The 26,009-nt window shown below is 32.3% G+C and overlaps 4 protein-coding genes across 6 annotated transcripts; all 4 read right to left on the minus strand.

Annotated features, from left to right (window-relative positions):
• Window positions 1–74: 74 nt before the first annotated feature.
• On the minus strand, window positions 75–2,841 carry LOC116124453 (protein trichome birefringence-like 41). 3 transcript variants are annotated; one of them, XM_031410184.1, is made up of 6 exons: window positions 2,681–2,841; window positions 2,138–2,375; window positions 1,586–1,757; window positions 825–1,000; window positions 598–756; window positions 75–503 (listed from the first exon to the last, which is right to left on the minus strand). In XM_031410184.1, exons 1-6 carry the CDS (start codon window positions 2,751–2,753, stop codon window positions 179–181), a joined length of 1,143 nt encoding a protein of 380 aa, XP_031266044.1. In that variant the 5' UTR covers window positions 2,754–2,841; the 3' UTR covers window positions 75–178. The 3 variants fall into 3 exon arrangements, with proteins under 3 accessions (XP_031266044.1, XP_031266045.1, XP_031266043.1); XM_031410185.1 differs by having other exon boundaries at window positions 2,138–2,368; window positions 2,680–2,841; XM_031410183.1 differs by having other exon boundaries at window positions 2,138–2,374; window positions 2,671–2,841.
• Window positions 2,842–4,180: 1,339 nt separating this feature from the next.
• Window positions 4,181–7,787, minus strand: LOC116124451 (protein trichome birefringence-like 41). Its single transcript, XM_031410181.1, has 5 exons — window positions 7,427–7,787; window positions 5,557–5,728; window positions 5,217–5,392; window positions 4,968–5,126; window positions 4,181–4,567 (listed from the first exon to the last, which is right to left on the minus strand). Exons 1-5 carry the CDS (start codon window positions 7,675–7,677, stop codon window positions 4,273–4,275), a joined length of 1,053 nt encoding a protein of 350 aa, XP_031266041.1. The 5' UTR covers window positions 7,678–7,787; the 3' UTR covers window positions 4,181–4,272.
• A 393-nt stretch (window positions 7,788–8,180) lies between these two features.
• On the minus strand, window positions 8,181–11,931 carry LOC116124450 (protein trichome birefringence-like 41). The gene is made up of 5 exons (XM_031410180.1): window positions 11,427–11,931; window positions 9,557–9,728; window positions 9,217–9,392; window positions 8,968–9,126; window positions 8,181–8,567 (listed from the first exon to the last, which is right to left on the minus strand). Exons 1-5 carry the CDS (start codon window positions 11,675–11,677, stop codon window positions 8,273–8,275), a joined length of 1,053 nt encoding a protein of 350 aa, XP_031266040.1. The 5' UTR covers window positions 11,678–11,931; the 3' UTR covers window positions 8,181–8,272.
• Window positions 11,932–15,401: 3,470 nt separating this feature from the next.
• On the minus strand, window positions 15,402–21,930 carry LOC116124462 (probable leucine-rich repeat receptor-like serine/threonine-protein kinase At3g14840). The gene is given in 26 exon segments (XM_031410198.1): window positions 15,402–15,986; window positions 16,159–16,300; window positions 16,423–16,618; window positions 16,621–16,659; window positions 16,779–16,989; window positions 17,092–17,210; window positions 17,293–17,445; window positions 17,661–17,856; window positions 18,035–18,141; window positions 18,144–18,419; window positions 18,516–18,536; window positions 18,539–18,558; window positions 18,711–18,746; window positions 18,842–18,910; window positions 19,442–19,507; window positions 19,842–19,913; window positions 20,222–20,293; window positions 20,377–20,445; window positions 20,547–20,618; window positions 20,703–20,774; window positions 20,875–20,896; window positions 20,899–20,945; window positions 21,020–21,091; window positions 21,194–21,294; window positions 21,432–21,490; window positions 21,588–21,930. Coding segments are annotated over 25 exon segments (2,679 nt in total). The 5' UTR covers window positions 21,468–21,490; window positions 21,588–21,930; the 3' UTR covers window positions 15,402–15,593.
• Window positions 21,931–26,009: the final 4,079 nt, after the last annotated feature.

Genomic DNA, 26,009 nt, shown 5'->3' on the forward strand with positions numbered 1-26,009 from the left:
ACGTGACTTGAGAGACTTGGAAAGATTTTCTATGTTTAGCTAATAATTATTAATTTTCATTAATGTATTATAACAATAACGATATTGCAATTACAAATACATTGAACTAATTTCTTAATTTCAGATCTTCCTTACAGTTTAATTCACTATTCTTGATTTTGTAGTTGATAAAAGAATTTTAATTTTCTTGTGCTTCATTTCTTGCATCAGTGACTAGAATTGCATATAAAATCTCATTCCAAGTATCAGGAACACCAGCAAGACACCAATGGCTACAGTCATTTCCCTTCTTGCCATCGAGTCCATACACAGAAGGATGTCCATCTTTTCTTAATTGGGAGAGTGTTGTTACGTCCAGCAACCTCACCGGCGTCGACATTTTGCTCAATACTTCCTTCACGATGGCTGCCGCCTGCGGTGGACCTGCCGGATATGTTGAACCTTTAATGGGTTGAGTTTGGCCCTTGCAGGTTGCTGACTTACCTTCATTCCACTCTTGGCCACTGTTCCAAATTAACCGACAAGTGCTTAATTAATTGAAAATTAATCGAGCTATTGATAGTAATTAGTAATATATTAATTAATTAAAGGGCTTACTTGTAATGGGTAGGAGAAATGCCCTGAAAGAAAACTTTGGTAATGGAAGGATTTACGGATGAATCAACCCATTTTGACCAAGTGGTGAGTCCCTTTCTGAAAGCAACCAAACGATCCATATCTTTCTGAATGTTATTTCCTTCTTCAATGTAGTCCCATCTGTAAAATTTAGCAATTTATCATCAATTTCTTGCTTAATGAATCTCAAATATATGTTTATTACGTACGGTTGTTTGCTTCCTTTATGGAGCCACCAGTGCCAAGTGTTGAAGATGAGCATGTCGTATCCTTTCCATGCATCGCCATTTTTAATGGAGTCAAGCTTCAGAACTCTCCCTATCTTTTCTTTCACTATATCGACTAGAAATGCATTACGGTCTAACTTCACAGAAATGTCATAATCCTGCAAATTCCAAGTTTATATTTATTCCAACATTAACACACAAACGTATCACATGATCGAGTTCATAAATTAAATAAAAAAAAATAAAATTCAAATTGATAGATCGATTCTCCAATTAAAATTTTGTATATACTGTGGAATATTCCTGAAGGACTTTAATTGCAACGTCTAATCAAACGAACAACATAATCATATAACTTTTTCAACAAAGCAAAGTGTATCCAATTATTGTCTATTTATTTCATAATTAAGGACTTCTCCTATTTCGTATTATTGAAAACAGTGATAAGAGTCATAATGGGGTTAATCTTAATTTTTTTTTTTTTTTTTCAAGTTTTGACATAAACTCCAGGCCTCAATCATTTACTGCCTTACCAATATTATTTTGCGTTCACTTATTTTACAAAGAGGTAACCTGAAGAAAATTCGAAATTATAGAGAGAGAAATTTTCAGGTACAAACATCTTGAAGTTTTTAATATACGGATTAAAGGTGAGTAATTTGGTTGTTGGTTTTCGATTTTGCATTTTATAAGTTAACGATAAAGATGTCTTGAAAATTAACTAATGATATAGAGAAAGATACCGGCAAAGTGAAGGTTGAGAGATCATCTTGTCTGCTAATTGTGAATTTTGACTGGGGCACTGAGGCATGTAGCATGCACGTGAGTGACTGCCATTGATTCAGGCTGAGAGAGTCCCCCACGAACAGTATTTTCTTCCCTTTATACCTTCTCAAAAAATCCTGGCCATTGAATCTGCAGCACAGTTATTTATCAAGAGTTAGGAGTTTTCTTTTTGTCACGGTCTCAAATTATTATTCTGCCACTCAAAAGTAGAGCCACTTCTTCAGAATATATATTTTTAATTTATGTGGCAAACGCAATGGGATGTGAATGTGATGGTACATGGTAGTGTCGGTGAATAACATTAAATAACATAATTAAAGATAAATGAGTAATTCTTTAAATGGGATTTCATGATATTAATTCAATTAGGATTATGTTTAAATACCATTAGATTCATTGAAAATGCAATAATATTTAAGCAAAGTTTGACAAAAGTAATATCAAGATTTCAGAGAATTTCCATAATTTAATGTAACATGATGAATCAAAATATGATAAATTATGTGCACCTCGGCAATGAACAAGAAGTAGGCTTCCATTTATATTTGAGATAGAGTTTGTCCAGGCGACCATTTTTGAGGCAATCAAATTCTGTGTCGATGAAAGGGCAGGTGGAAGTGCTATAAAGAGGATAAGACTCATCATAAACCCAACTCCCTTGGAAGAAATCACAGCCTTCCAACTGTTGTAAATCACCAGGAGCATGTGAATGTTGGTGATGATGATGATGATGATGATGATGATGACTTGAAGTAGTGAAAACAACGAGATAAGAAATAGTGAAGAGAAAGATGTGAATGTGAAAGGCAATATTTCCCATTTTGCGAAAAAGGGAAAGGGATAAGGTGTTTGAAGAATAGTGGTGAGAAGAGAATTACACAAGTGTTATATAGGAGAAGGAATTGATGATTTCTGGTTGTGGGTTTGCTTCAAGACAAAGACGATGATTCAATAATTGTATTTAAAATATTCCTCAAGTGGGAACTTGTTGCTTTGTTTGCTTGTTTATGTCGTTTTGATTGGACTTTATATTTTTTTTTNATGATGATGACTTGAAGTAGTGAAAACAACGAGATAAGAAATAGTGAAGAGAAAGATGTGAATGTGAAAGGCAATATTTCCCATTTTGCGAAAAAGGGAAAGGGATAAGGTGTTTGAAGAATAGTGGTGAGAAGAGAATTACACAAGTGTTATATAGGAGAAGGAATTGATGATTTCTGGTTGTGGGTTTGCTTCAAGACAAAGACGATGATTCAATAATTGTATTTAAAATATTCCTCAAGTGGGAACTTGTTGCTTTGTTTGCTTGTTTATGTCGTTTTGATTGGACTTTATATTTTTTTTTTTTCTTTTTTATTAGTGACTTGAAGTGTAATTTTTAATCATTTCTTATCCACCTTTTTTTTTTTTTTTTTTCTAATTTCTCCAATCATTTTATCCTTCAAAGCAAAGTCTTCCTTTCTATTCATAGTACTGTCACAGCTCATCAAGATTTTTGTCATTTTCCAATAATTGTGAGAATATTAAGGTAATTTCTTTAAAAAAAATCTATCTATATTTTCATATTTGGAAAGTCCATCTGTATTTTGTTATTCGGGAAATGTACTGAGACTCCTAAAGTTTATTCTAAAACTGGCGACTCCCCTGTGTTTCAAAATCTGAGTCATATGAACTAGGATTATCCGTTTTCACGTTCCCGCTGCACTTGGGTCCAACAGGGATTGGCATGTAAGGACTATCTACGAACTCAATTTGCATATTTTTGTACTCTTAAATCTACAACATGTTTCCATATATGTTTGTTATGTGATAAATTTGTGAAGCATGAATTTGTGCCATGTGTCCCATGACTATACAACTAGAGTATGAATTCTTGTCACGTGTCCCATGACTGTGCAACTGTCCAGGCCGCATGTCATACAGTGAAGGAGTTGCTTCATTTGTAAGGATGTCATAGGTTGTTTTAACAATAAGATTTAAGGCTGAGCTGTAGTCCAAGTCGCGTGTCACCTTAGGAGAGTGTTGTTTCATCGGTAAGTCTTCATAAAGGGCGATTTGACAGTCCACATGTCATGCTATAAAATGATTACTTTGTGAGCAAATTCGTTTATGCAACAGTTTAAATAAGTGTCTCTCACCCAAAAGAGGGAATCCGGAATTTCATTTTTCTCTAAAAGCCAAAAACAATTATTTAATTTGAGAGCAAATAGCACATGCAAAAATACACAAGAAGAACAATATGATAACAATGGATATCAGATTTGCACCTTACATTCAAACCACTTTAAAAATTAATTCTGTTGACTTTTTTTTTTTTTTACTTGCATTATTGTTATTTTTCTCATTAGTTTAATATCATATTTTCAGTCTCCCACAAACCCTTACGTAAGTTTCCTTGAAAATTTGTGTACTTTTCGTTGGTGTGAGAAATGGCAACAACAATGTTGTTAATTTTACTTGATGAATTGAGAGATGTAAGCCCATTTAACATTGATATTTTGAATCAGTAGTAAGAAATTCATTTAAAAAAAAAAAAGAGATTTATTCTCCTCCAAAAGAAGACTTTATTAGTATTATTATCAAGCAATTGATCCTTTATTTTTTAATAATGTAAGTAATGTATAGAATCAATATTATATATCGTTCAAAGAATAAGATTGTAAAGAATTTCGTTCCAAGTATCTGGAACACCTTCAAGGCACCAATGGCTACAATCCATTCCCGTTCTTCCACCAAGCCCATAGATTGATGGGTGCCCATCTTTCCGCAGCAATGACAGATTGGTTATATCCAGTAATGTTACAGGCTTCTTAATCTTGCTCAATGCCCCCTTCAGCACCGCCACCGCTGGTGGCAGACCGCCGGGATACGTTGACCCTAGCAGCGGTTGTTTCTGCCCCAGACAGTTCTTTGCTCTTGGTTCATTCCACAAGGTGCCACTGTTTTTCATCAAAATTCGGAAACATTGTTAGCTTCATTCTATTTGTCTTTTCATGGATAGAATATTTTAGTTAAAAAATAGAAAAAAATTGTAATTATAGAATATATTAATTGTTTTGTTGATGTACTCTATATTCAATAAGTCACCTGGCCATTTGGGGTTCGAGGGGAAAAAAAAAAAAAGAAGAGAAAATTCAATTAGTGGCAATATGAAATGAGATTACCATCATAAAACAAGCAAAAGATCTTTACTGTTAAAAATACAAAATAAGAGGGGATTCATAAAGTTTTCCAAGGTGGCAAATTTCCTGGTCAGAAATGCTAGTCCGAATTAAAAAAAATGAAGACATTCGGATCTGAAATTTTTTATACTAGAATTAAGTTTGATTAAAAACTTACTTGTAATGAGAAGGGGAAATTCCTTGGAAGAAGACCTGAGACTTGGAAGGATCAATGTTAGCATCAACCCATTGTCCCCATGTTGTTAAAGCCTTCTCAAAAGCAACCATGCGATCCATGTCTTTAAGAATTTCATTTCCTACTTGGATAAAATCCCATCTGAAATTTCATAAATACAAAACATTTATACTATTTTCATGTATAAAAATTAATTTAATTATTAGGCTAATATGGAGAATAAATACATACGGTTGAGTTGGTCCTCTACGGCTCCACCAATGCCATGTATTGAAGATGAGCATATCAATCTGTTTCCAAAGCTTTCCTCCTGCAATGGAATCAAGTTTCAAGACTCTTCCTATCTTTTCTTGAACCGTATCTACAAGATATACATTGCGATCAAGCATCACTTTCACTCTATAATCCTGCATTCAATCAAATCGAAACAATCACAAATTTTTCTTTAATAAAAAAAATATTAAAGATAAACTGTTTCAAATCTCTTATGTATGTGCGTATTCCATGCATCGTGTCCATGTATAGTACAAACAAAGTAAAAGAGGAATTGGGAAATTGGAGGGGGTTTTACCGTAAAAGTGAAAATGGAGACATCTCCAACTCTTGATAAATTGTAGCGAGCATTGGGTACTGAAGAATGAAGCATGCAAGTCAAGGATTGCCACTGGTTTCTACTTAAAGAATCTCCAACGAACATTATGCTTTTTCCTCTAAATTTTTCCAAGAAACTTAGCCCATTGAATCTACAAAACATAAATTTATGTTATCAAAAATTGTCATTTGGGTCCTAATTTCAGTCTTGTGCAAAAACAATTAAGAATGAGAGTTAGGTGAAGTAAATTGTCATACTATTAAAATCTCTAAAACTGAAAATTTCCAAAACCTCCTCGTGTTTTCAGAATTTTTTTGAGCCCCCAATTGAAAGTTTTCCTACGCTAGCTTCCTAATAAAATCTTAAGCTCTAGATATCGGCCTAATGCAACCACTTCTATTGACTATTGGAAAACTAGATTACCTAACAGGAAAACTAAAACATAGGAGAATTACGATATTGATTCAACAATCATTTGTTTGATTTAGAAATTTTTTTTTGAAAATTGAGCTTACTCAATTCTCAAGTCTAATATGGAAGCTAAAGAGGTAAACATATGACTATTCTGACCTACTGAGATCTAGGAAATAATGAAAATTTTGAATATATATTGTTACCGGTCAATAAATATTTAGAGTTTCTTTTTAACACCAAAAATAGTAAGAGAATTTCTATTATTTCATAAACTTTAAAAGGATTTTCAATAAAATAAAATCTTGAGGGGATTAATATCATTAACTCATATATTATCATATATGTATAATTCAGATTTTTTGTTATATATTTTTATAAATACCTTATAAAAAGCACTAACAAAGAAAGACGTGATCTAAAACTCAAATCAGGAAAAAATCGAAGAATTTTTTATTAAAATTCTAAAAAAGAAATAAGAAAGGGATTGAAATCCCAAATTAAAATTAAATTTTTTATAGAAAACCCAGATTAATAAATGAAGTTATCCAAAGGTCACGTCAATGGAAATCCAAATTAAGACGCAAGCAAGTTTTCTTGTGCAATTTAGAAAACGAAAGGGCTTTTGATAAAGAAGTGAAAAGGAAAGACATCCCACCGGGGATCCCGTGAGCTTGACGGCACCAAATTACTGTTTGATTTTTCCACATGACGGCAATTAAGAGAATCTAATCATTGCTGAAAACAGAATTATGAAAAGGCCAAAGCCAGAGTACTTTCCCACGAGATTTAAATTCGCGTGGTAAAGACGCAACCAATGGCAAGCTGATATTCAGTCCAACATTTCAGCTTCGGCTAATAATTGGAGAAGGCATTTTGCTTTCACGAGCCACGCGCTTTTTGTAAAAATAATATATTATTAAAAATATCAACATAAATTCAACTTCACGGGATGTCTCATTGTCTTATGAATACTACTTTTTTATTTTATTTTAGCTAATTTTTGTGGTTTAATTTTAATATTTAACAATGAAAAGGCTTTTTGTTACCATAATATGCTAATAATTGCTTGTAAATGATGACATATTCATCCAAATTATACCACAAAAAGATGCCAAAATTAGACTTAATTAATAATGAATTTCCCAGATCAAATCTCATAAATTTTTTTTTTTAACTTATAATGAGCAATTATATTAATGTGTTCATCTTCAAAAAAAAAAAAAAAAAAAAAAAAAATTCATATCGATCCAACTCAAGTAAGAAGAGCCTAATTTCTATCTTCCAACTAATCTCCTTTATGATTATAATTAACTAATCTTAATGGCAATTAATTACTCTAAATTTAAAATAAAATCGATTAACAAAAAAATAATTGAGAATTAATAAAAAATAACATTCAGATTAAAAAATAAGTGAAAACAGAGAAAACATGTACCTTGTTAAATTGCAGTCACGGGGTTGCCATCTATATTTGGTGTAATCGAGATCCGGCCGGCCGTTCTTCGTGCAAGTGAACTCATGCTCAATGAAGGGACACGCGCCCGAATCATAGAGCGGATAGGATTCATCATGAATCCATCTCCCAATGAACATATTACACTCACTCGCATTGGCCGTCAAATGAACGACATGAAGAAAAAGAAGAAGAAGAGAAACAGAGCTGAGCAGAGGAGCCGAGAAATTCATTTGTGTTTTGTTCAAAAAAAATGAATCTACAAATGAAAACAAAGAAAGAATGAAAGAATATAAAGTGACTGTAATAAATACAAGTGGCTGGAAATGGGAGAGAATTTGAAAGTGTTAAATGATTTTGAGTCTCCTTCCAAGAATAGAAGAAAATCATCTCTTATTCCAAAAATACACAAGAAGAACAATATGATAACAATGGATATCAGATTTGCACTTTACATTCAAACCACTTTAAAAATTAATTCTGTTGACTTTTTTTTTTTTTACTTGCATTATTGTTATTTTTCTCATTAGTTTAATATCATATTTTCAGTCTCCCACACAAACCCTTACGTAAGTTTCCTTGAAAATTTGTGTACTTTTCGTTGGTGTGAGAAATGGCAACAACAATGTTGTTAATTTTACTTGATGAATTGAGAGATGTAAGCCCATTTAACATTGATATTTTGAATCAGTAGTAAGAAATTCATTTAAAAAAAAAAAAGAGATTTATTCTCCTCCAAAAGAAGACTTTATTAGTATTATTATCAAGCAATTGATCCTTTATTTTTTAATAATGTAAGTAATGTATAGAATCAATATTATATATCGTTCAAAGAATAAGATTGTAAAGAATTTCGTTCCAAGTATCTGGAACACCTTCAAGGCACCAATGGCTACAATCCATTCCCGTTCTTCCACCAAGCCCATAGATTGATGGGTGCCCATCTTTCCGCAGCAATGACAGATTGGTTATATCCAGTAATGTTACAGGCTTCTTAATCTTGCTCAATGCCCCCTTCAGCACCGCCACCGCTGGTGGCAGACCGCCGGGATACGTTGACCCTAGCAGCGGTTGTTTCTGCCCCAGACAGTTCTTTGCTCTTGGTTCATTCCACAAGGTGCCACTGTTTTTCATCAAAATTCGGAAACATTGTTAGCTTCATTCTATTTGTCTTTTCATGGATAGAATATTTTAGTTAAAAAATAGAAAAAAATTGTAATTATAGAATATATTAATTGTTTTGTTGATGTACTCTATATTCAATAAGTCACCTGGCCATTTGGGGTTCGAGGGGAAAAAAAAAAAAAGAAGAGAAAATTCAATTAGTGGCAATATGAAATGAGATTACCATCATAAAACAAGCAAAAGATCTTTACTGTTAAAAATACAAAATAAGAGGGGATTCATAAAGTTTTCCAAGGTGGCAAATTTCCTGGTCAGAAATGCTAGTCCGAATTAAAAAAAATGAAGACATTCGGATCTGAAATTTTTTATACTAGAATTAAGTTTGATTAAAAACTTACTTGTAATGAGAAGGGGAAATTCCTTGGAAGAAGACCTGAGACTTGGAAGGATCAATGTTAGCATCAACCCATTGTCCCCATGTTGTTAAAGCCTTCTCAAAAGCAACCATGCGATCCATGTCTTTAAGAATTTCATTTCCTACTTGGATAAAATCCCATCTGAAATTTCATAAATACAAAACATTTATACTATTTTCATGTATAAAAATTAATTTAATTATTAGGCTAATATGGAGAATAAATACATACGGTTGAGTTGGTCCTCTACGGCTCCACCAATGCCATGTATTGAAGATGAGCATATCAATCTGTTTCCAAAGCTTTCCTCCTGCAATGGAATCAAGTTTCAAGACTCTTCCTATCTTTTCTTGAACCGTATCTACAAGATATACATTGCGATCAAGCATCACTTTCACTCTATAATCCTGCATTCAATCAAATCGAAACAATCACAAATTTTTCTTTAATAAAAAAAATATTAAAGATAAACTGTTTCAAATCTCTTATGTATGTGCGTATTCCATGCATCGTGTCCATGTATAGTACAAACAAAGTAAAAGAGGAATTGGGAAATTGGAGGGGGTTTTACCGTAAAAGTGAAAATGGAGACATCTCCAACTCTTGATAAATTGTAGCGAGCATTGGGTACTGAAGAATGAAGCATGCAAGTCAAGGATTGCCACTGGTTTCTACTTAAAGAATCTCCAACGAACATTATGCTTTTTCCTCTAAATTTTTCCAAGAAACTTAGCCCATTGAATCTACAAAACATAAATTTATGTTATCAAAAATTGTCATTTGGGTCCTAATTTCAGTCTTGTGCAAAAACAATTAAGAATGAGAGTTAGGTGAAGTAAATTGTCATACTATTAAAATCTCTAAAACTGAAAATTTCCAAAACCTCCTCGTGTTTTCAGAATTTTTTTGAGCCCCCAATTGAAAGTTTTCCTACGCTAGCTTCCTAATAAAATCTTAAGCTCTAGATATCGGCCTAATGCAACCACTTCTATTGACTATTGGAAAACTAGATTACCTAACAGGAAAACTAAAACATAGGAGAATTACGATATTGATTCAACAATCATTTGTTTGATTTAGAAATTTTTTTTTGAAAATTGAGCTTACTCAATTCTCAAGTCTAATATGGAAGCTAAAGAGGTAAACATATGACTATTCTGACCTACTGAGATCTAGGAAATAATGAAAATTTTGAATATATATTGTTACCGGTCAATAAATATTTAGAGTTTCTTTTTAACACCAAAAATAGTAAGAGAATTTCTATTATTTCATAAACTTTAAAAGGATTTTCAATAAAATAAAATCTTGAGGGGATTAATATCATTAACTCATATATTATCATATATGTATAATTCAGATTTTTTGTTATATATTTTTATAAATACCTTATAAAAAGCACTAACAAAGAAAGACGTGATCTAAAACTCAAATCAGGAAAAAATCGAAGAATTTTTTATTAAAATTCTAAAAAAGAAATAAGAAAGGGATTGAAATCCCAAATTAAAATTAAATTTTTTATAGAAAACCCAGATTAATAAATGAAGTTATCCAAAGGTCACGTCAATGGAAATCCAAATTAAGACGCAAGCAAGTTTTCTTGTGCAATTTAGAAAACGAAAGGGCTTTTGATAAAGAAGTGAAAAGGAAAGACATCCCACCGGGGATCCCGTGAGCTTGACGGCACCAAATTACTGTTTGATTTTTCCACATGACGGCAATTAAGAGAATCTAATCATTGCTGAAAACAGAATTATGAAAAGGCCAAAGCCAGAGTACTTTCCCACGAGATTTAAATTCGCGTGGTAAAGACGCAACCAATGGCAAGCTGATATTCAGTCCAACATTTCAGCTTCGGCTAATAATTGGAGAAGGCATTTTGCTTTCACGAGCCACGCGCTTTTTGTAAAAATAATATATTATTAAAAATATCAACATAAATTCAACTTCACGGGATGTCTCATTGTCTTATGAATACTACTTTTTTATTTTATTTTAGCTAATTTTTGTGGTTTAATTTTAATATTTAACAATGAAAAGGCTTTTTGTTACCATAATATGCTAATAATTGCTTGTAAATGATGACATATTCATCCAAATTATACCACAAAAAGATGCCAAAATTAGACTTAATTAATAATGAATTTCCCAGATCAAATCTCATAAATTTTTTTTTTTAACTTATAATGAGCAATTATATTAATGTGTTCATCTTCAAAAAAAAAAAAAAAAAAAAAAAAAATTCATATCGATCCAACTCAAGTAAGAAGAGCCTAATTTCTATCTTCCAACTAATCTCCTTTATGATTATAATTAACTAATCTTAATGGCAATTAATTACTCTAAATTTAAAATAAAATCGATTAACAAAAAAATAATTGAGAATTAATAAAAAATAACATTCAGATTAAAAAATAAGTGAAAACAGAGAAAACATGTACCTCGTTAAATTGCAGTCACGGGGTTGCCATCTATATTTGGTGTAATCGAGATCCGGCCGGCCGTTCTTCGTGCAAGTGAACTCATGCTCAATGAAGGGACACGCGGCCGAATCATAGAGCGGATAGGATTCATCATGAATCCATCTCCCAATGAACATATTACACTCACTCGCATTGGCCGTCAAATGAACGACATGAAGAAAAAGAAGAAGAAGAGATACAGAGCTGAGCAGAGGAGCCGAGAAATTCATTTGTGTTTTGTTCAAAAAAAATGAATCTACAAATGAAAACAAAGAAAGAATGAAAGAATATAAAGTGACTGTAATAAATGCAAGTGGCTGGAAATGGGAGAGAATTTGAAAGTGTTAAATGATTTTGAGTCTCCTTCCAAGAATAGAAGAAATAGAAAAGGAAAGAGATACGAGAGCGGTGACAGTTCATCTGTCATGTGGTCGCCATTTGGGCTTTTGTTTTTATTGAAGCCATGGGGGCGTCGAGGTTTAATGCACCATTTGGTTTTTATGGGCTATGGTATGGCCGGAAAAGTTTTGATTAGCTAGTTGCGGGTGCATGCTTAAATATGCACATCAGGATAAGATTTTGACAGGTGAAGTTTTCTTGGGTTCTATTAGGGCCACGCATACGATAAGAGATTATTAAGAATACATATTAAGATTATAAACAAACAAAAACCCAATTCAATTATACCAACTGTATATGAAAATTTTTATTTTATTTTTTTTACACTAATCCTCCGGGATTTACTAATACAACAACACAACTCCATAAAGAGTAAAATTTAAGATTGTGCGTCTATCCGTATTATCTTAAATTTACTCGAACCATCTATTTAGATAATCACATTTGATAATTTTCAAATATAATTGATTTCTTCTGTTAAAGTTTATAATTTTTATAATATAGATTTTGTTAATCAATACTTATAAATAATTTATTAAACACTAAAATAGAAAAAATTAAACATAAATTTTTGAATTAAAAATTGTAAAAATTTTGTCATTCAATTTTTATTACCGCCAATTTATGAAGTTTCATATTTTAAAATTTAAAAAACAAAAAAAAAAATAGTTATGGAAGCAGCTTTAGAGGTGGAGACTGGAGAGAGCAATAAGTTGAGATAAGTTATGTCTGGGAAAAGTTGGACCAAAACTGATTGCCTACAACTGGAATCCTATAAAAGGAATTCCCATCATAACCACACTGGATTAACAACAAAAAGAATTTATTTTCTAAAACAAAAACATAAAAAGTTCAATTTTGTATTTTCATCACTGTATTCATTCCTTAACATATCTCAAAAAACAAAAAAAAAAAACAAAAACCATGTTTTTCATAATAAGATTTCAAAGACTACTTTTTTTTTTTTTCCTAATCTTATTTTTTTATGAATTAAATATAACCAAATATCAAGATATTCTATTACAATCCATGTTTTGTCTACACATGTTTTTTATCTTACAAACGGACTCAAAGCTCTCGTTTTATTTATCGATATATATTTAACATAATAATGTTAAGAAATTATAAATGCAATTTAAAGAAAAAAAAACTAAAACAATTTATCAAATGAATAATCTCCTAATAAACAATAAATTTAGATGTTACCTGAGATTTACTTTATGAGGAGGAATCGTATTATGTATCAATATTTTGTGATGGTTTACTTATTATATATAAAATTATGAAAGAGTGATTATTAATTTTTGGTGACTTCTTGTGGTTGAGCTTTACGACACCCTTTTTTTTAACAAAACCGTTAAACTAACCACAATATTGGTGATGAGTTGGTTAAGAGCTTTAAAAGAAAAAAAAAGTTTAAATTTGTTATAAATTGTTATTGTTGTTATAACATCACTTTGTAATTTTAATGCTTTTCTTTTCTTGCTTTTGGTATAGAGTTAATGACATTTTCATCCCTGAGGTTTGACAAAAATAATTAAGTTTAGTTTCGAATTCGGGTTTGGAAAGCAAGTAAGGGCGATATATATATAGGGTATTTTTGTTCTTCTAAACAAATAACTTCCAAAATTTTTAACTATAATTCTTAAAATTCTATAACACACTAAACAAATTAAAAAAATAATAAAAAGTTAAAAATACTATAAACATTGGGAAAAAAAGCCATCAAACCCTTTCCCTAACCCTGCTACATTATTAGGTTATTGGCATAGAAGGACAAAAATGCCTTTACATTATTTAACGGAATGTAACGGCCAGCCCTGGTCTAACATGGACTAAAGTGACTTCTTCTGATTTTATTGGGACCTAATAGTTATTGCCAAATCTTAGGGATGAAAATGTCATTAACTCTTTTGGATAAGTTCATTCAGTTGTCATTGTAATTAAACAACTTGTTCCCATCTCTTTTTATGTTTTTCTTGCTTTCAATAATTATTTAATCTTAATTCAATAATTAATTAGTTGGTTAACAATTAGTTAAAATGATTATGTTATTGTTGAAAATGTTTCCAAACGAGTTCAAAATTGTATTCATTTGTGATATATTTTTAAGTTTCGTGAAAACTAAGTTTAATATATATGAAAAATGATTATGGCTGCGTTTGAAAAATATTTTTATCCATATTTTAAGTCTGATTTTGGAAAAAATGTTTGTTTTATTATCTACATAATAGAATCCTGAAAACTCTTTTCCGACATTTTGTTGACAACATTTTGACCTTTTTGAATTTTTTCTGCAGAAGCGTTCTCTTTTCTTCTTTCACGCCTTCACCTGTTTTTTTTCAGTCCTTTTTCACGGTTCGTCATTTCTTCTTTCACGTTTCTTCATTGGTAATAAACAAGTATATTGTGATCGTTAAAATGAGATAGAATATGGGCGAAATAGAGAAGGATCGAGTCAACCACAATAAGATATTATAGACAATATGACGACTATACGGGATAACAGAACGAATACACTGTGGACAGCACAGTAGACCATGTCGTAGTTGTTAATGGAATATACGTGTAATAATAATTATAAGAGTTGATAATTAGTACTTTTGTCATATATGTATTAATGTGATGTTTTTAAACAGTTAGATTAGTACTTGAAATTAATATGAGTTTTTGTTTTTTAATATATATGGGTGACAAAATTATCAATAAAATATTTAGTATTATTAAAATGTAACTTGATAAGTTATATATATAATAATACATTATTTTAACAAAACACAATAAAATATTATATTAATAAAATATTTATAAAAAAATATATTAATCAAATATTCAACACAAATATTAAGGTCAAAATACTCTACCAAACACATATTCTACAAATCATATTCTCGTAATCATAACCCTATCCAACTATCCAGTACTATCTCTAAAATCCTATCTAAAATAATAAACCAAACGCACCCTATATTATTATTATTATTATTTTGATAACCAAGGTGTCCGGGTCAGCTTACACACATCTCAACTAATTCTTGAGATTTATTAAATACTATATTCAATGAGTCTAATAAACCACAAATGTGATAGATGACCTCAAAGTGGTTTGAACTTAAGAAGTCAACGAAAGAAAGAAACTTTCTTAACCACCCGACCAATCATTTGGGGTTATTTTATTAATTATTACATCCAATCTTCATATTTTAATTCTAGTCTTCATTTATCCTTTTGATTATGAGTTTTTTTTTTTTTTTTTTTTTTTTTTTTTTTATAAACTTGAAATTACAACTTACAACAATTTTAAGTTTTTGAATCCAATTAATTTTGATGTATTTTTTAGTTTGACTTATGCTACGTCAAAGGCTAACAAAATAAACATAAAAATAAAAAAAGGAAACCATGTTAAAACAAAATAAAATAATTAAAACAACACATGAATTAAATTCTTCGTTTAATTATTTCAAAGTTCTCAAATTATTACAGTGAAGAAAATTATTACACAATCTAAAGAACAATCCATAATTTTCCATATAATTATTTCATGTACATGGATTTTTCATGGAATTTTCTAGAATTACATAATTATATATATCTATTCCTAAGATTTCTATAAACATGATTTCAACCATTTTCAAGTTCTGATAAGTAGAAAAAAGGAACTAAAAAAAAAAAGGTAAACAATGAAACTTGTTTGAGGTGAAGATAGCTTGTGAACCAAGCAACAAACAAGAAAATCTGCACATATGTCTAATCTCTAGCATTTAGGTAACCTGAGTCCAGATTGACTGGATAAAGATCAACTGCAGATGTTGAAGAACCTGTTGATGGTCCATCCATCGACATACTCTGGCTCTGGTTACTGGTTTTTGTATGGTCTCTGCCGGACTGATAATAGTTTCTAAATGCTTCAAACTTGGCGTCATCGGTTGTGACAGTTGAGTCTGCAACCGACTCTGGAACAGCAGCCCTGCCTTCTAGCATGCTTACAACTGAAGACATTGTCGGCCTAACTGTCGGAGAGACATCAGTGCATAGGAGAGCCACATTGATCATCACCATTACTTCTTCTTTGTTAAAATCGGAGCCCAATCGTGAATCAACTAGCTCCATTAAGTTTCCATTTTCTTTTAAATAATGAACCTTAGAAGACGGTAAAAGAAAAAATAACAGTGGTAAAATATATTGTTATTGTAGAACTTCATATGAGCGTCCATGGTGAAGTCTGATTTATTCAAAGACTTTCTAATGGTGAATGCAGCCAAAATGAAGAACAAAGAACAAATGATGCAGGAAAGAATGAAAGTTGAGTTACCCAATCGACAAGAAAAAGCTTTGGCTGGAAACTACTGTTGCTCTTCCCACTAACAATTTCCAGGGCAACAACTCCAAAGCTATAAACATCTGCTTTATCAGTTAAATAGCCTCGCATTGCATATTCTGGTGCCATATGTCCACTGCAAAATCATTAAAAAAGAATCATGTTAAGGCATGCAAACTCAATGTCATTGCAAAATAGTCCAGCATAAATGGGAGAAAGGGAACACATTGACAACAAATTAGAATGCAGCAAACTCACAATGTTCCAGCAACTCGTGTGCTTATGTCGGTGTTTTCTTCTTTGTCTAGCTTGGCCAAACCGAAGTCAGATATCTTAGGGTTTAAGTCCTTGTCAAGAAGAACATTAGTGGCGTTGATGTCTCTGTGGACAATCTTCAACCTTGATTCTTCATGGAGATAAGCCAATCCTCTCGCTATACCAACACAGATGCTTGTCTTGTTGGCCAATCCAACTTCAACTGATACTGTTCTGGACCTTTAAACCACCAGGAAACAAGATTTAGAGTCAACTAACACATGCATGTGTACGTGTATGCCTTATTCATCTTTGATTCGACAAAGTGAATGTGTACTTCAAATATAGTTGAAATTTACCAAACAAAGCTCGAGCGAGGCTGTTATTTTCCAGGTACTCGTAAATTAGCAATAATTGATCTCCTTCGATACAACATCCATGAAGCTTTACAAGATTAGGGTGTTGCAAAGCAGAAATCATGCCTATCTCATTTACAAACTCTCGGTTTCCTTGCTTTGATTTAGAGGAAAGCTGCTTAACTGCAATTACAGTACCATCTGCCAAGACACCCTGCATGTTTGAGAAATGCAGCAAGATTTCTGTATTACAGGGTACAAGAACAATAATTATATATTAAACAGAAGAAAGTGAGCACTATGAGTAATATAATACCTTGTAAACAGGACCAAAACCACCTTCTCCAATCTTGTGGGCTACATCAAAGTCGTTTGTGGTGGCTTTAATTTGCCTTAAAGTAAAGGAACCAGTATGCAAGTCTAGACCCTTTAGATCTGTGGAAGAAACTGAATTAGTAAAATATGTGAATAAAAAAACTTCTAATTGTAAGAAATATGTTAACAGCATTCTGAATACCTCGTTCCAATGTGCTTTTTGGTCTTAGACAACCCTTCCACCAAAGGATACCAGCAACCAGGATAAGGGCGACTACTGCTCCAGCCACAAATCCTACAGCTGTGCCAACTGATATACTACTGCTGCTGCCATTTTCTGGTGGAGGAATGAAATCTGCTCGAAGAGGAATAAAAAGTCAAATAGAATGACCACACATGATCCCTGAGTAAAAACTTATATCATACTTAAAGAAAGAATGAGGGAAACTATTACTAGATTGGCTTGAATTCGGAGGTGAAATGGTAGGAAATACCATTCCTTTTGCATTCCATGTTGTTCAAAGAAGCAAAGTATAAATAAGAAGAAGCTTGTTTTAGAAGCAGACCTACCAGGACTAACAGAAATAGCTGATATAAGAGGACCATAAATTCCTCTGTAAGGGATACCAATTGTTCCTTTCCCAGCCCAATAAAAGCGAATGTCCAAGGTACTGTTGGTCACAGCGACAGGAAATCATTTTATAATTGCCTTACCAACAGCACCAGCTTCATCCTCAATATTGAAATCCTTTAGCACCTACACTCCCTGCAACAGGCAGCGCACATAGTTTTAGATTTCAGATTTTACACCAATCCAAAGCCTGGTCAAAATGAATTTTAATATTTGCTAAGCGGAACCAGAAAACTATTTTACGGACCCGACTTCAAAGTTTGTGACTATCTAGACCTTGGTTGATGATTAGGAAGTATAATGCTCTACTTACCTGAATGTAAACATCTAATATGCGCTTCCCATAGCTGCTAAAAGTATTGTCATCTTTGAACATTATTTCTGCAAAGTGAAGGTTGACCGTGTAGTTTCCATTTCCAGACAATACCCATAATATGTTAGGGAGATGGGAGAAAGGCGAGCTCTCATGTATAGCTCAGAATCATTTGTTAAGAGTCTAGAAGTATTAGTATTTTGCCAAATATAGGTTTTCGAAGGGGTGTCATCATCCAAGAAGTGACCAGTGCTGCTAAATCCCCAATTAGTTCTACTCGTGAAGAATCTTGAAGGTCCTGCTGGATCTGTATCAGCTTCATATTTAGTATTTGCATCGGCAACCACATCTTTCACGCCACAATTTATATGAAGAGAATACCAAGCTAAACCACAAGACACAACGGTTTGGTAAATCTTGAACAAGAAAATAATGAAAAGAACTTTTGCATTATGAAAAGGTATAGGATATTTGAGCTTACTTTTTTGACAACGGGAGCTTCCAGACATGGAACGATTCCAGTGCTGGAAAAATGTAAGGTAAAGGTTAGCATCGTAACAACATGATATATAATTGATTTTATGTTAAGTGAAAAGAAAATGAATTAAGTTAACATAAAATCAATTAAGCCATGCACTTTTTGTGCATGTTCCCAAGGGGTGAATTTGAAACTTACAAGTTACTAGCCTTAGAAGAGCTTGCAAACAAGTTCGTACAGAAAATGAGCCATATTAATCAGTTTCCAACTCTGTAGCAATGTTGATAATCCAGTGTTGAAGGATCTAATGAGGTAAATAGGACTCTTATGCGTTTTTATGTTGGCAGCAGCCTGACGCCTCTGAGCTTTTATAAGTGAAATTATTATATGAAAGATCACTGCAACAGAAATTTCAGTGTGATTCATCATCTTTAAGAATAAATGTGTAAAACAGATGTTATAAACCATAGGCCCATATGTATCTGTTGTTACACATCTAATATCCGACTATCCGTTTTCTAAAATTCAATTTTGCATAAACCAAGAAGTACTTTAGTTACTTTGAGCGTACAATGAGCATTAACTTTGATTCATAATTATGTAGATATAACTGGTACAAATACAGAGCTCCATGACTGGGAGAATTTACTCGAAAGGAAAACAAAAACATCTTTTTTCCATTACTGGCAACAGTAAAAAGAACTTCAATTCGTGTAAGGACCGCCTATGCATTGGCAGTATTATGACAGCATAATCAGAAGACATAGACAGATTACGGGTTGGCAATTCAAATCAGATCATGTAAATAGGCATCACAAAATTGGATGTACTATGGATTAACATAAGAGTGAAAACATGTAAAATATGATAGAATCGGAATTTTTTACCATAAATTAACAAATTGCAGAGAATGTAGAAGAGAAGCTTACATCATGTCTCCTTTTTCCAGCATCCAAGCAGGCACTGGTCCGGTAAGCAAGTTTCCAGTTAGATATCTAGAAAAAATGAACATATAAAAAGCTTCAGTATAACATGTTTGTCTTCTCAATTACTGAACTTAATAAGGATAATAATTATTGATATGATGACAATGCTAAATGGCCAAAATTTTGTTTGTCTATCAGGACAATTTTCAACGTAAGATAAGCCATTATCACAATAGTTAATGCCTCACAAACCAACAATTTCCAGTTCAACCATTTGATCAACTTGAATTGACAGTTTAAGTTCACATAGTAGTTTGGACCAAAATTCAATGTTGCTAATCAGGCATATGATCCATTGAACTAGCTTGCTGTGCGGAAATTCAGATTAAAGAAAAATACTTACATGTAATCTGCATCAGCTTGACCACTAAAGGTGTTTGGAATTACTCCACTTAGTTTGTTAAAGCTGAGATCTCTGCAAGAAAATTCATAAGCACAACATTTAATAAATCAATATGTCCTATGTGCCCAAACATTTATACAACCAAACTCTTTCCTGAAAAATGGAAGAGAGAAGCCAACACAAAGATACTATATATGAAACATTTGAGAACAAATATCCTATATTGAATTTAAATTTCCCACAGCAAATGGTGAAATCTGAGTGTGAACATGAAAACAACATTACAGTTTTGGGGCAAAATTTTCTTTGTTTCATCTGCAAACAGGAGGGAAAGAAAAGAAAATATACAAAAAGATTAAGAAAAAAAAGCGTATACTTACAAGGTTTTCAAAGTTGTCATTTGTCCAAGATATTCTGGTAGTTTACCAATGATGTTGCAACTTCTCAATATCCTGTAACACAACCAAACATTATTGCTGTCAACTGCCAAAAGATAAAGTTAATTTCTGTAAATTGTGTAATCACTTATGCTCACAGTATCTTCATCTTCATTTTACTAAGTGGTGGAAAAGTTGCTTCAGTTCCATTCAAGTCACTAATTCTCCTGCATACTGAATTCAACGAAGAATAAAAGCCTAAACAAATCCAACATGCACAAACACAACATAACAAAAGAAATCAGTCAAATTAATAAAAAATGCTTACAGATCAGTTAACTTTTCCAAAGTGGCAATGCCGGAAGGAATTGGACCAACCATACCACTTGCCTGAATAACTCTGTTGTTACATTTTCAATTTCAGTTTCATTAGGTTCCCATGATACATATTCTTAAAACAAATCATGAAGAGTAAACTTCTCACAGTTTTTCGAGCTTTGTCCAGTTCTGAATGAAATTGGGAATCTGTCCTGAGAATTGGTTGTCACTAATTCGACTGCATCAAATTGAGAAAGAAAAGAAACATTTAATTGAATATACCTAAATAGAGCTCATAAGAACCTTGTAAGAGAAAGAAACATCAGAAGTAATCTTACAAATCCTTCATTGTGGTCAATTAGCAAATGTTTCTGGCAATTCCCCAGTAAAATTGTTTGAACTAAGAAGTCTGAAACAACAAGAACAACCAATATTGATGTAAAAATTAAAGAGATATACAAATTAAGCTTATTAGTATCTTACATTCTTTCGATTCTCGGTAGACTCCCAAGCTCCGCAGGAAAATCTCCGGACAAATTATTGAACTCCAGGGTTCTACACATTTATCATACATAAACAAGAACAAATCAACAACAAACATTACTATAAACTCTCTCAAATTGAATGGAACCAAAGATTGGCAATACAATGACTCACAAACTGGTGAGAGTGCTAATGTTTACCAGCGCTTTCGGAATTGAACCAGTTAACGGGTTTCCAATAAGGGAACTAATTGGAACAAGATAAAATGTCAGTTTCTGAAAAAAAAAATCCTTCATTTGCAACCACAGTTTAATGCAATCAAATCAAATCACTAAAGCATATTGCAAATTGAGAGAGGCAATGAAAATGCTTGATGGGTATGAATGATAGAAAGTAACAAAGGAGATTTTACATGTTGACGAGCCCCATTCTGGAGCAATTGTGCCATTAAGGTAGTTGCGAGTGAGGTCACTGTGCCAAATTTGAGCAACAGACAGTTATGTTCGTTATGTTTTAATATCATATATAATAATTAGAATTAGAATTTAAATGTAACAGAACCACTTACATTTCTTGGAGGCAAGGTAGCCGGGCCAACTCCGGTGGAAGGACGCCAGGGAGATTCTGAGCCTTAAGAATTCTGTGCTTCAATTGAAGTTGGCGGTAAATATTACAACATATTGAAATAATTAAGCTTAGGTTTTCGCAGAGAAGAGTTGTAAATATAATCTCTTATCAGTAATCAATCTCAGAAGAGTTGTAAATATAAACTCTTATCAGCAATCAATCTCATCCCAAATTCATAAATAATACTCATCTTTCTCTCCCTGATTAGTCCCCATTTCTGCTAAGCTTAAGTGCTCTCCCACTCCGATGATTAAATCCTTTTTTTTGTTTCATAGAACGCTTAGTTTTCTTCTATTTCTTTTGACATTCACGTAAGAGAACTTCAACTTATAACTTTGCTGGTTGGATTTACCTTTTTACCCCTATTTTTTTGGGAGTAGGGTAATAAAGTTGTTTTTTGGTTTGGATGACCGGAGATGGTGTCCGGCCAGCTCACACTCACCTGACCTTATCTCTCGGTACCTTATAACTATTAGTATGATAAGAGTTTTAATGGTCACACTTATAACTATTAGTATGATAAGAGTTTTAATGGTCACATTTATTAGCGATTAAGAAGAAACTAAAATTTGAGACTTTTCGAGAACTTTTACTCAATAGTCTCTATCAAACCACTAAATCAAGGATAATAAAATTACTGTTTCACTGGTACTTTAAATATTAAAAAAAAAAAATCAAAACAAGAAAAAACGAGCAACTTAATTCTTTGCTCTTATCTATGGGTTAAAAAAATATGATCCTCATAAATTCATAAACTTACAAAGGACACCATGTTACAATAACTTTACTGTATACTCAATTCAAATCAATTTTTTGTTAATTTTTTTTTCTTTCTTGGGTCATATTTAAGAAAGGGTATAATTTTAATTTAGGGTATTATCATTTTATTTAACTATATATATATTTTTTAAACAAGTTTATGTTGAATGATAAAAAGTCTGATTATTAACTTTTTTTTTTTTTTTTTTTAAAAACAAGTTTATGTTGAATGATAAAAAGTCTGATTATTAACGAATTTAAATAAAAATGTCTCCCAAATCATACTCCTTTCAAATTTTACGAGTAACCGATCGTTTAGGAAACAATTTCTTATTAAAGACAGCGAGCTATCATTGAGTTGTATCTCTCTCCAATGTCTTGTGTCCTTTTATACCAAGAAAACATGCAAAAGAGGGAGTTGTGGGTAGCTTAGGATTGAGGAACAAATAATTTCTTGATCCTCAACAGTAAATAATAGATATGTAAATTTACATTTTGCTCGGAGAGAATCTATATATACATGTAATTTCTTAGTATATAACTCAAAAGTATTTTTTATACAAGGAATAAGATTTAATTAATGCAAATTAGGAAGCATACATGCTAACGACATAGCAAACGGTGGCGTTTGAGAAGGAACAGTTGCAGCTGACAGCATTCTCAAATCCTTTGACTGGATTCACAGTCGCCCAACCCTCTTCTCCACTTCATGGATCAAATAAAACCATTCATTAGAAGCAAGAAAGATATAGTAGCCATGTAATTATGTATATATCTCTCTTCTTTACGTACCTTCATTGTCTGGCAATAGGTAAAAGAAGAAAGAGAAGACAATGAAAGAAGAACATATATAGCCTTTTTGTTTAGCAGAGGAGAAAAAGCAATGTATGGACTTTGGAAAACGTTGTTGGAAGAAGCTACCACATGGAGACAGATCAATTATCATTCTTTAATTGTTAATTAACGTATATATTACTGATGTTAATAGTCTTCTTTTCCTTAATTAACTCACAACTTGCATGAAATTATGAACATTAAAAAAAAAAAAAAAATTAATTCAATAAGACCCTTTTGAAAATGGTACCCATTACCCATCTTTTGCTTTTATTAGTGGCTACCATATAAGATCCCTCATTTTTTTTTCTCTTTTTTTTAAACTAAAATATATTAAATAGACCAATAATATTATAGAATCATGTATTGTACCATTGTCTCGGAACCTGGATTTTTTTTTTTTTAAATTGAATTAATTTTTTTTTCAAATATTAAAAAATAAATTTTGATCAAATTTCTCACAAGATTTTTTACACGTCGTTGAAATAATAATAATAATTATAAGTAGAAATTGAAATATTGATGATGGATGGCATGAGAATGATAGTACGGAATATATATGAAGTGTACAGAAGCTTAAAGAGTTGACTTTGAATTTGATATTTGCTACTAAGCTGACTTTTAAAAAAAAAATGGCTGGAAAGAAGTTTCCTCTTTTCAGAGAGTGGGATACAAATAATCAGAATTTTATTCTGACCATATAGTTCTGTAATTTCAAAATTGACCCATAGTAGTTCTGCTTTTACTGTTTAAATGGTCTCAATTTATCATGAAAAAGAAAAAGAAATTATAAAAAATGACTCAAGATTGGGGTTGAAAATGAAAACTAACCCAAGTGTGCAGGGTTTAGGGTTTAGGATTAACCCAACCACATTTTACCATTTTTGCATGAACGAAAATGCCCTTGTAGTTGTATATATACTCATTTTCAACCAAACCTAAACCCTAACCCTTCCTAAGCCTTAGTAAGATCTTTCCCTCCTCACCAAATTCGAATCAATCAAACCAACGTGGGAATCAATCACTCATACCTAAAAGCAAACTGACTAATACGTTGGTGTTGGTCAATTATGCTGAAGTATTGATGACCAATTCCCAGGTTTCGGTCACCAACACCTAAGATATGAATGACTGCTACATGGTATGGGTCATTTGGGTAGATAGCTATCAGATTGAATGTCATCGAATGAGACCGATACCAGAGTGTAAGTCAAGTTAGTTTCATGGTTTTTTGAAGATTTATTTTTTTGTGATATTTTATAATTTTATGTCATGCAGCCAGGATTGGTTACTCCAACAGATGCACACCATTATCGGGCAATAGTTACAAACAAACGTAGTTTTGAAGTGTTTGAAAACATCGAGATGAAGTTACTTGGGATCACTCCACTAAGTTTGTTAAAGCTGAGATCTCTGCAAGAGAAAGCAGAGCATTGAGCTTATGTTATGAGGGAATTTATATAGTGATGCCTAAATAATTAGGCATATGTATAGGCAGAAAATCGTCTTAGGCCTGACGAGACTCAATCACCAAATAAACATGTCACGGCTTAAGGCTTTAGCCCAATTTTAGTTGGATCTATGCTTAAAGTCACATTGTGAACTATCCACTAAATGAGTTAGACTATCCTACAAGTTAAGCTAAACTAGGTTTCGGCCAATTAGCCTACAATAGTTCATAAATAGGAAATCAGAAACTCATTTCCTAAATCTTACTCAAACTAGTAAACATAATCTGATAAGGACAAGAAAACACCTTTATTTCCTGATAGGATTATCTCCCAAAGTAGAACTCAATGTCCTACTAGGATTTCAACCCCTTAGGTACACTATATAAACAGAAGCTTGCCTCTCATAATTCATTCAATCTCCATTACACAAAATCACATACTTGCTCCTAAGTTTTTGCTCCCAAGAATTCTACACCCTCACTATAGTCTTGGCCTCCGACAAAACTCCTAGTAATCATTCTTTCCTTTAATTCTCATTAAATCGTCTCTCTCAACCTTGTTGACTTGAGCATCGGAATGTTCACGACAAACACTACCTCGATGTTTCTCGCAAGCTTCACGCTTCTCTCTTAATATGTGTAGGTCCAACGGATTGTCAGTAGCCTTAATCTAGGGATCATACCCTATTTCCGTAACCGTAGATTTTTTGCATCTATAGCATAACATTTGAAACTTGAGATTTAGATAAAACAAACCATCTATGAAACATTTGAAAGTCATAGATGAACAAAACCATGTGAGTTTAGCAGATATTTTTCTAATTAAAATGCTTTACACACACACACAAACACAAACACCACGTGGGGGTCCTCCTGTATTCTAATAGCCTGAATTGAATCCTTTTGCCAAAAAAGTATATGAAAATTTGAGCTATGCATGTGCGAAAAACCTTGAAGTGGTAGAGAATTTTCTAGAGATGTTCTTTCATCTCAAATAAAAGAAGAAAAAAAAAAACAAAGTGTACTACAAGGTTTGCAATTGTGTAAAATTCCCAAGATATATAATTGTATGTCTCCAATGAGTTTATTTCTCAATATCCTGTAGCGCAACCAAATGTTATCACTTTCAACTTGTCAAAGATACTCTTATAATTTCTACAACCGTGTAGTCATGGACTGAATCAATGCATTTACACTATCTTCAGATTCATCAAGTTTTCAAGCGATGGAAATTTTGAATTATTTCCATTCAAGTCACTGATTCTCTTGCATATTGAAATTCAACCAAGAACAGGTGTAATATTATTTGGAGAACCATCT

Source organism: Pistacia vera, unplaced genomic scaffold (assembly GCF_008641045.1).
Source record: "Pistacia vera cultivar Batoury unplaced genomic scaffold, PisVer_v2 Contig152, whole genome shotgun sequence".
Classification (NCBI taxonomy): domain Eukaryota; kingdom Viridiplantae; phylum Streptophyta; class Magnoliopsida; order Sapindales; family Anacardiaceae; genus Pistacia; species Pistacia vera.

Bases quoted from the DNA above. Each gene is read 5' to 3' on its own strand.
- LOC116124451 (XM_031410181.1), bottom strand. From the start codon at position 7,677: ATGAATTTCTCGGCTCCTCTGCTCAGCTCTGTTTCTCTTCTTCTTCTT. The intron at 5,393-5,556 runs GTAAAACCCCCT...GATTGAATGCAG, and splicing joins TCTCCATTTTCACTTTTACG to GATTATAGAGTGAAAGTGAT. The intron at 4,568-4,967 runs GTAAGTTTTTAA...GATGAAAAACAG, and splicing joins ATTTCCCCTTCTCATTACAA to TGGCACCTTGTGGAATGAAC.
- LOC116124450 (XM_031410180.1), bottom strand. From the start codon at position 11,677: ATGAATTTCTCGGCTCCTCTGCTCAGCTCTGTATCTCTTCTTCTTCTT. The intron at 9,729-11,426 runs GTACATGTTTTC...TATGTTTTGTAG, and splicing joins CGTGACTGCAATTTAACGAG to ATTCAATGGGCTAAGTTTCT. The intron at 8,568-8,967 runs GTAAGTTTTTAA...GATGAAAAACAG, and splicing joins ATTTCCCCTTCTCATTACAA to TGGCACCTTGTGGAATGAAC.
- LOC116124453 (XM_031410183.1), bottom strand. From the start codon at position 2,753: ATGGGAAATATTGCCTTTCACATTCACATCTTTCTCTTCACTATTTCT. The intron at 757-824 runs GTACGTAATAAA...TAAATTTTACAG, and splicing joins CATAAAGGAAGCAAACAACC to ATGGGACTACATTGAAGAAG. The intron at 504-597 runs GTAAGCCCTTTA...AATTTGGAACAG, and splicing joins ATTTCTCCTACCCATTACAA to TGGCCAAGAGTGGAATGAAG.